At 34.0% G+C, this 15420-nt stretch overlaps 2 protein-coding genes across 2 annotated transcripts in view; one reads left to right on the forward strand and one right to left on the reverse strand.

Annotated features, from left to right (window-relative positions):
* Positions 1-575: 575 nt before the first annotated feature.
* LOC108743134 lies at positions 576-11243 on the forward strand. Its single transcript, XM_025977702.1, has 2 exons — positions 576-805; positions 10119-11243. Exons 1-2 carry the CDS (start codon positions 577-579, stop codon positions 10988-10990), a joined length of 1101 nt encoding a protein of 366 aa, XP_025833487.1. The 5' UTR covers position 576; the 3' UTR covers positions 10991-11243.
* A 2757-nt stretch (positions 11244-14000) lies between these two features.
* LOC108743143 (alcohol dehydrogenase [NADP(+)]) overlaps positions 14001-15420 on the reverse strand; it is a 4230-nt gene continuing 2810 nt past the window's right edge. Inside the window, exons 3-5 of the mRNA XM_025977701.1 lie at positions 15411-15418; positions 14446-14693; positions 14001-14289 (exon numbers count right to left, since the gene is read on the reverse strand). Coding sequence (XP_025833486.1) covers positions 14028-14289; positions 14446-14693; positions 15411-15418 — 518 coding nt within the window. The 3' untranslated portion in view covers positions 14001-14027. The remainder of the gene's footprint in view (positions 14290-14445; positions 14694-15410; positions 15419-15420) is intronic.

Consider the following 15420-nt stretch of genomic DNA (forward strand, 5'->3'; position numbering starts at 1 on the left):
GGACTTTCAAATATTAGGCTTTGTAAGAACCAATCGATAGACCGTTGTGTTACTAAATCATTCAATAAGTATTTATTTATTGCTTGACAATAATCCCTATGTTTCACTACAGTTGGGTCAGATGGTATTAACTAATCAGAATTTTGGCATTCATTTCTTCAAGAATATTTTTTCTAGTTCCACAACATTTCAATTGACTTAAACATGGAGTGTTTTCCTTGCGTGAGTTTCGACTTAAATTTAAACTTTAAATTTATAGTACCTACTGCCTAGCAATACTAAAATAGAACTTTTAGAATATCGTGAATTATGTGAAAATAACAATAATTTATTGGAAACAATATACATACGTAGGTATATGCTAGAGCCCGCAACTTAAAAATAAAACACCAGTGTAACAATGATGTGCATTATTGTTACACCTATAATACTTCAAAATATTTAAATTAGTCCGCGTCTCGAGAAGCAATTTTATAACAAAAATTCTTCAAACACTTATTAAAATACAACCCTAACATTCATTTATTTCAGGAAAACCGAAAACCTTAACAAAATAATCCTATCTCTTTTTCAGAAATGAGCCCTTCGCCAGGGAGTCAACAACCTATGAGTTATCCTTTGGGCAGTAACCCCCAGAGCTTTTACGTGCCCAATGTTCATCAGGGTCTACCCACCCTCATAGTTATGATTGTTGTACTCATGATTATATTATTATTCTGCTTCTGGGGAGCACCAGCAGTACGCTCTTTCTGCAAACGAAAGATTTGCTGCTTTTGTCCTATGGACGAACCCAACATGGACCAAGGTATTACAACAGCAAATATTCCAATTGTATATTTATGGAAATTATTATCCGTCTAATAACCCTCAAATTACCCACATGTACCTACTCATAGCATCACTTATTCTAATGCTTTTCCTTGGCAATTGAAAATATGCCCAGGATTCTTTGACAAGTGAAATTTTCGAAACCAACAATAAAAATACCTTTAAACATCAGAGCAATGTTTATTATGGGTACATGTAGACATCATATTTTTGCCGGCGAAAAATATCGATACAAACTTAACCTCAATTTGTTGTCGTATGTTTACAGAAATTGGATATACATATAATATAAAATGATACAGAAATACCTTACCTTAAGCTTGTTGACATCGTATTTTGCCCAGCAACTTCATTCCAACACTGACACAATCGAAAAGGTCATTAATATAACACTAAATAAAAATTAAAACGTGAACAACAAGCACCATCACGCACTACAATTAGCAATACCGACACAACGCTTTTCCGCTGAACCAATCCTTCTTTCCGGTTAATTCATCAACTCAAACGCCACCTGATTGCATTTTCATGAACACATTCAAAAATTTAAATATGATTTAATTAATTAATTGTTTTAATAGCTAATTGTAATATTTTTATTGATTCTGTTGTATAATTAATTAGTACTATGCACAGATTCGGTTCTATTTTTCCAAATAATTTTATTGTTGTACCAATAAAATGCGTAACGTTTAAGTATTAATAGTTGCATTTTTTTTAAAGCAAAATTCGTCTTTAAAGATTAAAGGCGGTAATCGACACTCCTCTGCTACAAAAGACAATAAAAAAAACGTTTTATCTTCTCCCAGGCTTTGATCTGATTTGTTTTTATTAGCTAGTAGTTAAAGTTACAACCAGAAAAAACCTGACGATGTTTTCGTTTTGTGTCTTTTATTTTAACTCTGCTTATTTTTTATAAAAGCAAAATAATTATCGCATTCGGGTGATATTTTATCTCATTTTATAACTGTTACAAAGTTTGTAAATTATTTCGTTGACTAGACCCACTCAAACTTGACATATGTTTGAATAATTACGTAATTATTTGTAATCTAATCAAAACGCAACAATCAACGTAAAAGATATTGTTACATTCATAAATACAAACTTAAATTGATTAAAAACGAGATTCATTCCCTGTTTTTTCACACTTATGAGGTGGAATATTTTCTTCAAATTTAAATTGGATCATTCTCGAGATATAGCCCATTATTACAATCGGTTCACATTTGGTGAAGAAGTATAGGCCTAACCAAAAAGCTGCTCCATATCAGGATAAAAGAGCATAAAAACGACTATAAAAAATATAATATCCAGGCTACTTCACATAAAACTACCCTAGTCAAACGTATAATTGAAATAGGTCATACATCTAACTTTGTCAATACTAAAATCCTACGTCAGAACAAACTTTTTATCAAACAAGGAACCATAACGACACAAAAATTATCTCGGGAAAACTCAGCCAATGGTTCCTGGATTCAACTGTTTTAATGAGAGCTCGAAGCTCTCAGAAAGAGATAATAAAATCGGTAAGACTAATATTTAAAATATAAATATAATAACAAGATAATGTACAACAATTACAATGCCCACTTTCTTCATATGTAAACCACCATATTCATATAAACAACTTCAATTACATAAACCTGAACTTACTGCATTCAAAACATTACCAACATTTCTCAATCTACAGATACGTAACTGAGACCTGACCAAAATACCCTAAATACGCCTGAACCTTAAAATGTGTTTTTTTATCACTAAAACCAAATGCTACTTTATTTTTAATAGATCCCGAACTCCCTACCTGACAACGCTTATTACCCAGACGTGAAGTTGCTCTTCTAATCTGTGGGATATCAGAGGATAATCTTTTATCATTAAAACCCGAACTTACTTTATTAGTAAATGCTAACATCAACACCTCCAACAGGCTCAAAATGAACTAGTGGTTTTAAAAAGATTGCAATACCAAGAATAAAATCGAGAACTTCTTTTGGTAATACCGGATTTCCCGCATTATCATCATAAGGTCGTCAGTCCTAAGACTGGTTGGACATGCACCTCCACTCTTTCCTATCCTGAGCTAATCTTCGCATTTCCCTAATACTAGAACAACCCACATCCTTAACTATTTGCGAACAGTAATCTAATCTAGGTTTAACTCTACTCCTCTTAACTCCTGTTTCTGCCTCTAATCTGACTGGACCTTCATGACTAAGAAAGTGCCCTACCAACCTATCTCGCCTATTTCTTATTGAATTCCGTAGAGTCCTTTGTTCTCCCACTCTTTCTAATACCTCTTCATTTCTAACCTTTAACCCACGATTTCCTCATCATTCGCCTGTAGCACCACACATTTCGAACGTTTCTAACCTTTCCTTTTCCGCTGTGCCCACTGTCCATGTTTCGCACCCGTACAGCGTCGTGCTCCAAACATACACCTTTAACAACCTTTTTCGAATTTCTACCCTTATTAAAACAGTTGAAACACCTGAAGATTGAAGATTCAGAAGTGGACGAGGAAATACATGAACAGATGAAACAAAATCAATAGAAACTAAAACGACTGAACTATTAACCATAGGGTTTAGCTAATCTGAGTCTAACACAAGAGAGGAGGTACCAGTTAAGTTGGCTATAGCAGGATCTGAAGACGACGAATACCCAGATTTGATTACTATTCGCGTGTAGTTAAGGATGTCATAGTAGTTCTAGTTTTCGAGAAATACGAATGTTAACTGTAAAAAAAAGTTTTCGTCTTTCTTTCTCGTCGGTAGTTCTTCGACTACTCCAGTGTAGACCGAAAGAACCTCTTCCGAACTACCGTTTGGGAACCATGGGAATAAGTGGAGTGGATGGTGGTTGGAGAGACGAAATGAAGTCATAAGGGAAATGAAAGGTTATTTATGCAATACTACTGCCTTGGCATTTATCTAAACCTCTAAACGATCGAAGAAAACCTTACAAAAGCATGGGCAAAGGCACCGATCTCCTTCCGAATATTTAGCTAAAGTTTTGACTTCTAGATGACCTGAATCTGACTCTGTCAATGAGTTTCTACTAGATTCCTATCATTTGAATTCTCTTCTTGATTCGCTACTGGCTTTTCTCTATTCTAAAAAATTACGTCGAACACGGTACCTCAGTCCCCCCCACCACCACCACGTAAACTGATGTACCAGCCGCCACTGATTTAAATCACGATCTCATCATAGTGATCACATAACACACCAGCAGACAGCGTGACTCCAAATTTACACTTTCCGAGTATCTCCTAAGTCACTGCAGACGATGATGCCAACATTTTGCTAGCATTGCATACTGTTTAATTTTCAAGTAGACCAGTTATCAACGCAATTTATCTCATAATTTATTGCCAGGAAAGAATGCAAATAGTGTGACAGTTGCAAATGGTCTAATTAATGCAACTAAACATTTCGAAATGATTTATTGCAGTAAAGGAATTACGTACATTTTGCCAAGGATGTCCATGCAAATCTGCTTCATATTGTTTTTAATGATAATGTTAATTAAAAACAAATTGTGTAATTATATATAGAAACAAATCGTTAAAAATCGTTGAAATATACAGGGTGTTCCGCATAAAGCGGTTTCGTCCATAACTCTGTTATTATACTTTTAATAAAAAAAAATGTTTTATAAAAGTGGTCTGGAATCATATACAGAAAATATGTTCAGTTATACAGAGTGTTCCCCATTTCTTCCTAACTTCGTTATTTATAATTAGACACCCTGTATATATTTACATTTTTCGTTTCTTTATTAAATTTTAGGTCGACTTCTTTGTTAACAGTTCACTGCCCCTATCTCTAGCAGTTTTTGAGATATTCAACTGGTTTTGAAAAAAAAATACGGTTTAAATCAGACCAAATAGCATCTAAACCATGAAAGTTAAAAGCCAGTGGATTGGACACCCATATTTTTTATTTTTTTTGCTATGGGCAAAATGTGTACGTTATTCAGAGCCGGAAATATCGAAACCTAATACTTTTGATGGCTTTGTTGGGGGTCTTCCAAAGCCTATGCTATTGGAGAAAGCCACTTCTTGTAAATTTTTTAAATCAGGGTGAATCCGAAAACGCTTTTTTTATCTTATTCGCGACGAAACAATTTTTTTAAATCGATTGCACAAGTGGGATCTTCCCAAGTTATCAGACTTCTTAGACATCTATCGAAAATCAGCAACTTAATTCTTCTAATTTTTCGTCTCCTATTTTTATATTAGCTCCTTTACTACTTTTACCATCCTTATATGTCAAAATTTTTGTTTTATTTGTATTTCTTTTCTTACCGTCGAATACGCTTCTCTATTGATTGATTGACTGACAGACGGGGAAGTCCCGTTATGAAAGCCCCCTGTCCTATGTAAATTTAATGCAGGATTGGTTCAGGACTGGTTACGTTATTACGTATAGCCATTAATATGTTTTTTTTTCAAATAGTTACTTACCATTTTCACCCATGCATTTTACGAACGCAAGGAATCAAATCCAACATTCCTTTGATTCTTTGAGTTAATTAACACCTCCTTTTGTTTTTTTATTTTAAATACCTTTTTCTAAACATTAATTTGTATTTGAAAAGTGTGAAATTCCTAAATGCAAATTAGAGTGACTTAGTGGTCATCAGAATATTCCTGAAGAAATGAATGCCAAAATTCTGATTAGTTAATACCATCTAACCCAACTCTAATGGAACGTAGACATTATTGTCAAGCAATAAATAAATACTTATTGAATGATTTAGTAACACCACGATCTATCGATTGGTTCTTACAAAGCCCAATATTTGAAAGTCCAGCAATGTGTTCAGTCCGAAGTTGTACTTCTCAAACCTCAAAGAAACCATAATATCAACCAGCTAAATAAGTCTTTTGATCTAACTAACCTCAAGTACCTTTTAAATGATACAATGTGTATTTATTGCAGTGAGGGAAGAGGAAATGAGGGATTACGTGATAGTTTCCACTAGTGGTAGTAAGAAGGTTAAAAATAGAGAGGTAAATTTTGCTTTACGCTGTAAAAGATGGCTTTTGTCTTGTGTTTTGAAGAAGACACGTGTGCGTAACTAACTTTTCAAACGAAATTTTACAATAATAACTCTATTGAAATACCTAGATACATACGTAACTTAATGTTTTCTGCCTTGCAATTAAACTTTAACTAGGCAATTATACGTAAACAATTTGCAATAATGCTTTTCATTTCGTTTTTGTTTTAATTTCATTATTGTGCATGTCTCCGATTTTCAATTGTTATGTTTGTATATAAATATTGTTACTGTCTTAAGTGTTATGAACAAATTTCTTGTTTTCCAAGTAAGGGACTGACCATAAATTACGCTAATTGGGAAAGGGGGGAGTTCCCCCCGAGGTATCGTGGTCCTGATAGAGAGGGGAGGTCCTGTTAGAATCTAAAATTAAATTATTTATTAGTGGAAATTAAAACAACTTGTTTTAACTGAAGTCTAAAACTTTTACAACAAACGTGTTACGGTGTCGTTATATTAGGAGAAAGTATCAAAAACATTTTAGTAATTTATAGGCAGCCCCTAACAAATTCGCATCTACTACAATATTAATAAAGATTAACAATATAATTAATAAGAAATACCGCAACAATAACTTTTGTGATTTATCTATAACAGTTGAATAAATAACAGTCCACTATAATTACTTATTAAAAGAAATATTTTCGAGTTTCTATACTGTTGTGTCGACAACTATAAATTATAAAGCAACTGTAGCAAATCACGCACATATTTTGTTTAATACATATAATATATGTCTAGAAATCTGATTTATTCGAAATAGTTCTGTTTAAAGTTCTATTTCTACATTTTCAAAAGCTTTTTTCTAAACATTNTACTTTTCAAGTTTTAAAATAATAATGATAAAATAAAACATTTAATTATACAATCCCTACTATCAGTATCAACAATTGCAACTTTTAACTACCTTTCATGCATTTCTTTCTCTTTGTTTTAATCCGATGATAATGTTCAAAATTTATCACACATATTAATTTTGTTTATTAATACTAATACTAATGTTAATGTTACTTTAGTAAAATAACTCAACCTTTAATCACCATAATAATGTGACCGGCGCCTCCATCATCATTTATACCGAAATGAGAAAATAACCAAATAAAGAGCTCTTACCTAATAGGGTTTAATGAAGGAACTTAATCTAACTAATCTAATTAGAGTGTATGAAAATATATTATGAGTGTAAGTCATATATAGGACATTATGTTAAATAGCTTTCAGTATGATCCAAAAACAAAAACCCTATCAAGTACAGCTACTTCAAAATCTCATGAGCCTTCACTCATATTATGCATTACGAAACGTTGACTAAACTGTTCTCGTGCACCTAGGCCTTGATTTGCACGGTGACAAAGTTCCTAATTTCTGCATTTCTACATTCTAAAAGCATTGACCCCTACTGTTTACAGTTAACAACCGGATCAATGTTTTCGTAATATGCAATGATTAAATGTAAAAAGGTCCGACTCAGGGACATGTGAAGACTCCTGAGATATTAAAGTAATTATAAACTGCAAACGTTTACAACCAATGTTTTTAATATTAAGAAGCAAAAATGCACAAGTACATGAACCATCGGAGTTTTGTCAATGCGTAACCTAAAACCAAGGTTCATGAAATTCTAAACTACCTCTACAGGTTCTACTGTTTACAAGAAATCGATTAATTTTAACAACAATTTTTATACATCTATAAAGTTTATAAACTAAAAAAATATTTCAATATTGGTTGTTTCATAGACGTATTAAAAACCCAACTTAATATATGCACCTAAATTTCCTGGGTTTTATCCTTTAGCCTTTGATTAGATCAATAATTCAATATCTCTTTTGTAATTCCTTTTGAGGCAGTCAAAATCATTATAATTCGTTATCAAACAATGGATCCTATAATAGGCATTAAATATGCTAAAAGCCATGGTTCTATTTAAATCGCATTTGTTTTTTTTTTCAATAGTGCCTACCCATCACAGATTATAAAAGATTTTTTAATGGAAAATTAGAGGAAGTATTGCAATATGCTGTTACTTCAAATAAATTTATAAGTTTCTGTGTAGCCAAATATTTTAATTGGATGATTTACGAATAAATATTAATATTAAATAATGCACATCATTGTTACACTGGTGTTTTATTTTTAAGTTGCGGGCTCTAGCATATACCTACGTATGTATATTGTTTCCAATAAATTATTGTTATTTTCACATAATTCACGATATTCTAAAAGTTCTATTTTAGTATTGCTAGGCAGTAGGTACTATAAATTTAAAGTTTAAATTTAAGTCGAAACTCACGCAAGGAAAACACTCCATGTTTAAGTCAATTGAAATGTTGTGGAACTAGAAAAATATTACAAATGAAAATCTATAGACATTAACTGACGAGGAGGAAACAAGAAAATTAATTACACTATTGTTGACTATTTTTCTCTTTCCTCCTACTGATTTAACACTATTCAAGCGTTTATATCATTTTCAAATCATTGAAAAATGTAAAATGCCATATTGAAAACAACATGGTATATTTTAGCCAGTATTAATACTATAAATTTAAGGCTAATGTGGATATAAGTCAAGAACAAGGTGAATAATTTTTATTTGACACATCATCATTATAAGGTCGTCAGTCCTAAGACTGGTTAGACAGGCACCTTCACTATTTCCTCTCCTGAGCTAATCTTCGCATTTCCCAAAAACTAGAACATCCCACATCCTTAATTATTTGCGAACAGTAATCTAATCTAAGTCTAGCACTACCTCTCATAACTCCCGTTTCTGCCTCTAATATGTCTCTGACTAGACCTTAACACCTGAGAAGGTGTCCTACCAACCTATCTCGCCTATTTCGTATTGACTTCCATAGAGTCCTCTGTTCTCCTATTCTTTATAAAACCTCTTCATTTCTAACCTTCTCTATCTACGGTATCCTCATCATTCGCCTGTAACACAACATTTCGAACGCTTCTAACCCTTTTTTTTCGCCACTCCCACTGTCTATTTCGCATCCGTACACACCAAACATACACCTTTAACAACCTTTTTCGAATTTCTAAAGTAACCGTTCGCGAGCATAGAGATGACTTCTTTTTATTGAATGCGACTCGACCCTTCGCTATCCTTTGCTTTATTTCCCTAATACTCCTTCCGTCATGACTTATCTGATCTCCTAGATACCTAAAATCGGTCACTTCTTCTAATTTTTCGTTTCCTATCTTTATTTTCGCTCTTTCCCAATTTTTTCTTCGCTTGCATACCAATATTTTTGTTTTACTTTTATTTATTTTCCTACTGTCAATACAGCATCCATTTTATTTAAAGCTATCTCTAATTCCTTGCTAGAGGCTAATAATGCTATATCATCTGCAAATCTAAGCATACTAATCTTTTGCCCCTGTATATCTATCCCTACAATTGTACCGTCTTTAATAATGTTGATCGCGTCTTCAATGTATACATCCCTGTCTGACATATTTCTTAATATTTACTTTTCTACGATGCAGCCCCAGCTATNGTTGCAGCCCCAGCTATATAACTGCCTGTTGCTCTTTATACAAACTAAGTATCACTCTTCCATCTTTGTAACTCATCCCTATATTTTTAAGTATATTTAACATCTTGTCCGATTTAACATTGTCAAAAACTTTTTCTAAATCTACAAATCCTATCTACACTTTCTTTTTTCTATCGTTTTCTCTATTGTTACCCGTAAAGCTAGAATGACCTCCCGTGTTCCTCTATTTCTTCTTAACTCAAATTGATCTTCCCCTAATAGTTCTTCCGTCCTTTTTTGATTTTGACGCATGGCAAGTTAAGCTAATTGTTCTATATGTCTCGCACTTACCCGCGCCTCCCTTTTTGTAATCCACTGGGACTTTCCCTGTCTCGTAAATGTGACTAACTAGCTTAAACATACGATCTCTAACCTCTTGTCCTGCATGTTTTAGAATTTCCCCCTGTGTTCCATCTACACCTGGTGCCTTATTATTCTTTAAGCTTTTGATGCTACATCAAACTCTTTTCTCATTATGGTGAATATTGATGTAGCATGCATACTATGATCGATAAAATTGCAAAACGTTTCGAAAAATAATAAAGTATTACTAACAAACCTTTTCGTCCTCCCAAAAAAAATTGACAGATATATCTGAAATCCACGTGGATGAGATCGGGAGTAATCAATCGTGAATGATTATTTGATTCCTGTTGAATTTTTCAGGGTACACAACCTCGCCAGCAACGCCTACAATAATCCTTTTACCTTTCGGTCGTATGCTGGTGGTGGATCGTCGAATTTTCACCCAACTCCAGGCCGACTACTCGGGCATCGATTTCATGGAATTGAGCGCCAACATGATCCGAAACAGGCACCGCTTCGAAGGAAGCTCCGCTAGCGTCCTAGATTCCGAGAGCGCGTACAAGATGCGCTCCTTCACATCCATCAATTGTTTCCCGCCGTCATACGAGGACATTTTCGGCACCAAAAACTGTGATCTTCCTCCGTCCTACAGCGAGATCAGCATGATGCTGAAAACCAACGATAAAAATCCGCCGCGCAGCGCGAACGAGAACGCGTCCGTTATCAGAAACCGTCTTCTTTGGACCAGCGTTGAAGTTCTAAAGAAAAGCTTGCACAACATTCATCAGCAAACTCAAACGAACATATCAAGAAACAATCGATTTTCTAAAAGTATGAACGATCTAGAAATATTAGGAAGTAGATTAGACCGAAGTAGTTCGATGAATACAGTATTAAATCGTCATTTTATTCGCGGCAAGTCTAGTCAAAAACCGTTCGAAATCGCCAGCACTGAAGCCCTTAACACGTGTAGCACCTCCGACTGTTCAAATAACAATAACCACAATCAAAATCGCTTTCCTTTATCACCAATGCAAAACCTTTCGAACCAACAAGAAACAGTTTTAGAAGCAGAATCTCATCGCATCGAAATTGTCGAAGAGAATTTTATCCCACTTGGATTATCACCACCAAATGACGAACGCAGAAATGTTATCGTTTATCACAACAACAGACGCGACTGCTCCGCGATAAATATCGAAGAAATAACCGAACGAGAAACTTGCCTTTAAGTTCATTTATAGTTAGGTTATCTAATACGTGTAGATAGATAGAATAAAAATAGACAATTTTGTGCAGTTGCCGATAAAAGACGTAATTTTATAGTTTCGATTAAATTTAACATTATATGGATATGTATATGTATGTATGTATGTATGTATATAAAGCTCAAATAAGTTATATTCTTTTGCGATATAAGTTGTTAATTATTGTTACGGTCTGTTCACTATATTGTTATCAATTATTATTATTATTATTATACAATTCGAACAATAATGATTTTACAAAATGTTGCACTGTAAACTACACTTAATAAAGTTTCGAAATATTTTAATTAAGTACAATTCTACTTTACCGATAATCATTACAATTATATACCTTCCTCAATCTAATCTATTACATGAACCTACTTAGCACGCTAGATAAAAGCAATTTTTGTAAAATTCTTTGTTGTGGTTGTACTGAGACTGAGACTGTGGTTGTACTGAGACTGAGTTTGGGGTTTTATTGAGACTGAGTCTCTGAAATCGGACTGCTGTGGTTGACATCCCCGGAGCCCCAGAGAGAACATAACGAGGAGGTAAAGTCCCTCGCTGTGGTTATACTGCGACTGAGACTGTGGTTGTACTAAGACTGAGTCTAGGATTGTATTGAGATTGAGTCTCTGAAATCCATCAATTGCAGTTGACATCCCCAGGGTCAAAAGACCTTCGCTGTGGTTGTACTAAGACTGAGACTGTGGCTGTACTGAAACTAAGTCTAGAGTTGTATTGAGATTAGTTGTACTGAGACTGAGTCAAGAGTTCTATTGTGACTGAGTCTTTGAAACCCGACTGCTGTGGTTGACATCCCCGGAGCCCCAGAGAGGACATAGCGAGAAAATAAACTCCTTCGCTGTGGTTGTACTGAAACTGAGACTGGAGTCTAGGGTTCAATTGAGATTGAGTTTCTGAAATCCATCAGTTGCAGTTGACATCCCGTTGAAATATACAGGGTGTTCCGCATAAAGCGGTTTCGTCCATAACTCTGTTATTATACTTTTAATAAAAAAAAATGTTTTATAAAAGTGGTCTGGAATCATATACAGAAAATATGTTCAGTTATACAGAGTGTTCCCCATTTCTTCCTAACTTCGTTATTTATAATTAGACACCCTGTATATATTTACATTTTTCGTTTCTTTATTAAATTTTAGGTCGACTTCTTTGTTAACAGTTCACTGCCCCTATCTCTAGCAGTTTTTGAGATATTCAACTGGTTTTGAAAAAAAAATACGGTTTAAATCAGACCAAATAGCATCTAAACCATGAAAGTTAAAAGCCAGTGGATTGGACACCCATATTTTTTATTTTTTTTGCTATGGGCAAAATGTGTACGTTATTCAGAGCCGGAAATATCGAAACCTAATACTTTTGATGGCTTTGTTGGGGGTCTTCCAAAGCCTATGCTATTGGAGAAAGCCACTTCTTGTAAATTTTTTAAATCAGGGTGAATCCGAAAACGCTTTTTTTATCTTATTCGCGACGAAACAATTTTTTTAAATCGATTGCACAAGTGGGATCTTCCCAAGTTATCAGACTTCTTAGACATCTATCGAAAATCAGCAACTTAATTCTTCTAATTTTTCGTCTCCTATTTTTATATTAGCTCCTTTACTACTTTTACCATCCTTATATGTCAAAATTTTTGTTTTATTTGTATTTCTTTTCTTACCGTCGAATACGCTTCTCTATTGATTGATTGACTGACAGACGGGGAAGTCCCGTTATGAAAGCCCCCTGTCCTATGTAAATTTAATGCAGGATTGGTTCAGGACTGGTTACGTTATTACGTATAGCCATTAATATGTTTTTTTTTCAAATAGTTACTTACCATTTTCACCCATGCATTTTACGAACGCAAGGAATCAAATCCAACATTCCTTTGATTCTTTGAGTTAATTAACACCTCCTTTTGTTTTTTTATTTTAAATACCTTTTTCTAAACATTAATTTGTATTTGAAAAGTGTGAAATTCCTAAATGCAAATTAGAGTGACTTAGTGGTCATCAGAATATTCCTGAAGAAATGAATGCCAAAATTCTGATTAGTTAATACCATCTAACCCAACTCTAATGGAACGTAGACATTATTGTCAAGCAATAAATAAATACTTATTGAATGATTTAGTAACACCACGATCTATCGATTGGTTCTTACAAAGCCCAATATTTGAAAGTCCAGCAATGTGTTCAGTCCGAAGTTGTACTTCTCAAACCTCAAAGAAACCATAATATCAACCAGCTAAATAAGTCTTTTGATCTAACTAACCTCAAGTACCTTTTAAATGATACAATGTGTATTTATTGCAGTGAGGGAAGAGGAAATGAGGGATTACGTGATAGTTTCCACTAGTGGTAGNACGGGAAAACCTTCCAGATTATAACGTAACCAAAAGAAAATTCTTCATGCGTCCCCTTCATTTTCCTTTCATTTCAATAAAAAGTAACCTTAACATTAATATGGAGGTCAAAAGGAAATCTAGACACTTTTTAAGACATGAAGGAATAGAAGTAGGAACAGGAGTAAAGAGGGGTCAATGTAGACGTAAGTAGAATGTTTTAGTATTATGAAAATTCGAAGATTGGCTCATAAGTAAGATAGAATGGAATGAAGTATGGATGCATTAAGAACCTTACCCTTTAAAGGCATAAAAGTCAACAATTCTAGTCCAAAATATTACTCGTTAAGATTTCTATTTGTATCTAGAATTAAATTAATAACAAAGGGGACGGTTACGGGAAAACCTTCCAGATTATAACGTAACCAAAAGAAAATTCTTCATGCGTCCCCTTCATTTTCCTTTCATTTCAATAAAAAGTAACCTTAACATTAATATGGAGGTCAAAAGGAAATCTAGACACTTTTTAAGACATGAAGGAATAGAAGTAGGAACAGGAGTAAAGAGGGGTCAATGTAGACGTAAGTAGAATATTTTAGTATTATGAAAATTCGAAGATTGGCTCATAATGAAGACAGAATGGAATGAAGTATGGATGCATTAAGAACCTTACCCTTTAAAGGCATAAAAGTCAACAATTCTAGCCGCAGGTCCTTTGTCAAGTGCATTCAGCGCTTTCATGTCCTCGTTGTCAAGTTCGAAATCGAAAATATCGATGTTTTGTTTGAGACGTTCGGGATTTGTACTCTTAGGAATAGCAGCAATGCCTTTTTGAATAATGTGACGCAATAAAACTTGCGATTCCTTTTTGTTGTGCTTTTTAGCGATCCGCTTGACCACTGGGTCTCCCAGTATATTCGGAGCTTCAACTCTAAAATATTACAATAATACTTCCTTACTAAGACGTCCTCGAAGAATATCACAGTTAGTAAGTATTTTTTGTTCTTAATTAATAGATTTAATTACAAGAAAGTATTGTAGTCGTTGACAAGCATTAATTGATCTTCTAAAATAAAGTTGTACTTACTGTTGTCCGAATTGTGACATGAATTTTCCTATTCCGGGGGATCCCAGCGGAGAATAGGCAGTCATGACAATGTTATTTTTCTTGCAAAAGTTATACAGCTCGTTCTGTTGGAAAAACGCGTGCAATTCTACTTGCAAATTGCAAGGCGGTATTCTGGCATTATCGAGAATTCTTTGAATTTGTTTTATGTTGAAATTCGATAGGCCGATGGCCTTCGCCAATCCTGCATCAACCTGGGCTTCCATTGCCTATTATTAAAAGAAAATTTGAAATTTGCAAATCACCAATAGATAGGTACAAAAATATTTTTTAAAAGTATTTAAATGCAAAATGCTGTGAAGAAAATGTATGAAGTGATTGAGATATAGTTTTTCTATCTTTATGTTATAATTTCTTCAGTTCAGCAACAAATAATTCTTCTATGTGCTTCCTTATTTGCCTTTGTCACCCGTTTTAATTGGAAAAAAGACACTGATGCCAAAATAGTTTGCTTAGCGTGAAAGATCAGAGCCAAAACAGGAATGCCAATAGTTTTATTGATGTAAAATCACTATCAATCATTTTATATCAAAAAAATTTACAACTCCATTTTGTTTCTAATCTTTCTAAGAAAAAGAAATGGAATTCATAGTTTTTTTAGCTTTGGGTTCATCTAATAAGTGAAATTTTTTCAAATCGTTTTCTAAGGATTTTGGATTATACGCATTTATTAGCACACCACAATATCGTGTAGTTTTCAGTTTTACACAGCTGAATTCGATATTGTTTTTCGAGCTGTTTTGTCGTAATTCATAGAATTTCGTAGTTCCTTGCTCAAGGTAGGACACGCACCTCCACTCCTTCCTATCCTGAGCTAATCTTTGCATTTCTCACATCCTTAACTATTTGCGAACAGTAATCTAATCTAGGTCTACCTCTACCCCTCCTAACTCCTGTTTCTGCCTCTAATATGTCTCTGACTAGACCTTCATGCCT

The sequence above is a fragment of the Agrilus planipennis genome, unplaced genomic scaffold, assembly GCF_000699045.2.
Source record: "Agrilus planipennis isolate EAB-ADULT unplaced genomic scaffold, Apla_2.0 scaffold429, whole genome shotgun sequence".
Lineage (NCBI taxonomy): Eukaryota > Metazoa > Arthropoda > Insecta > Coleoptera > Buprestidae > Agrilus > Agrilus planipennis.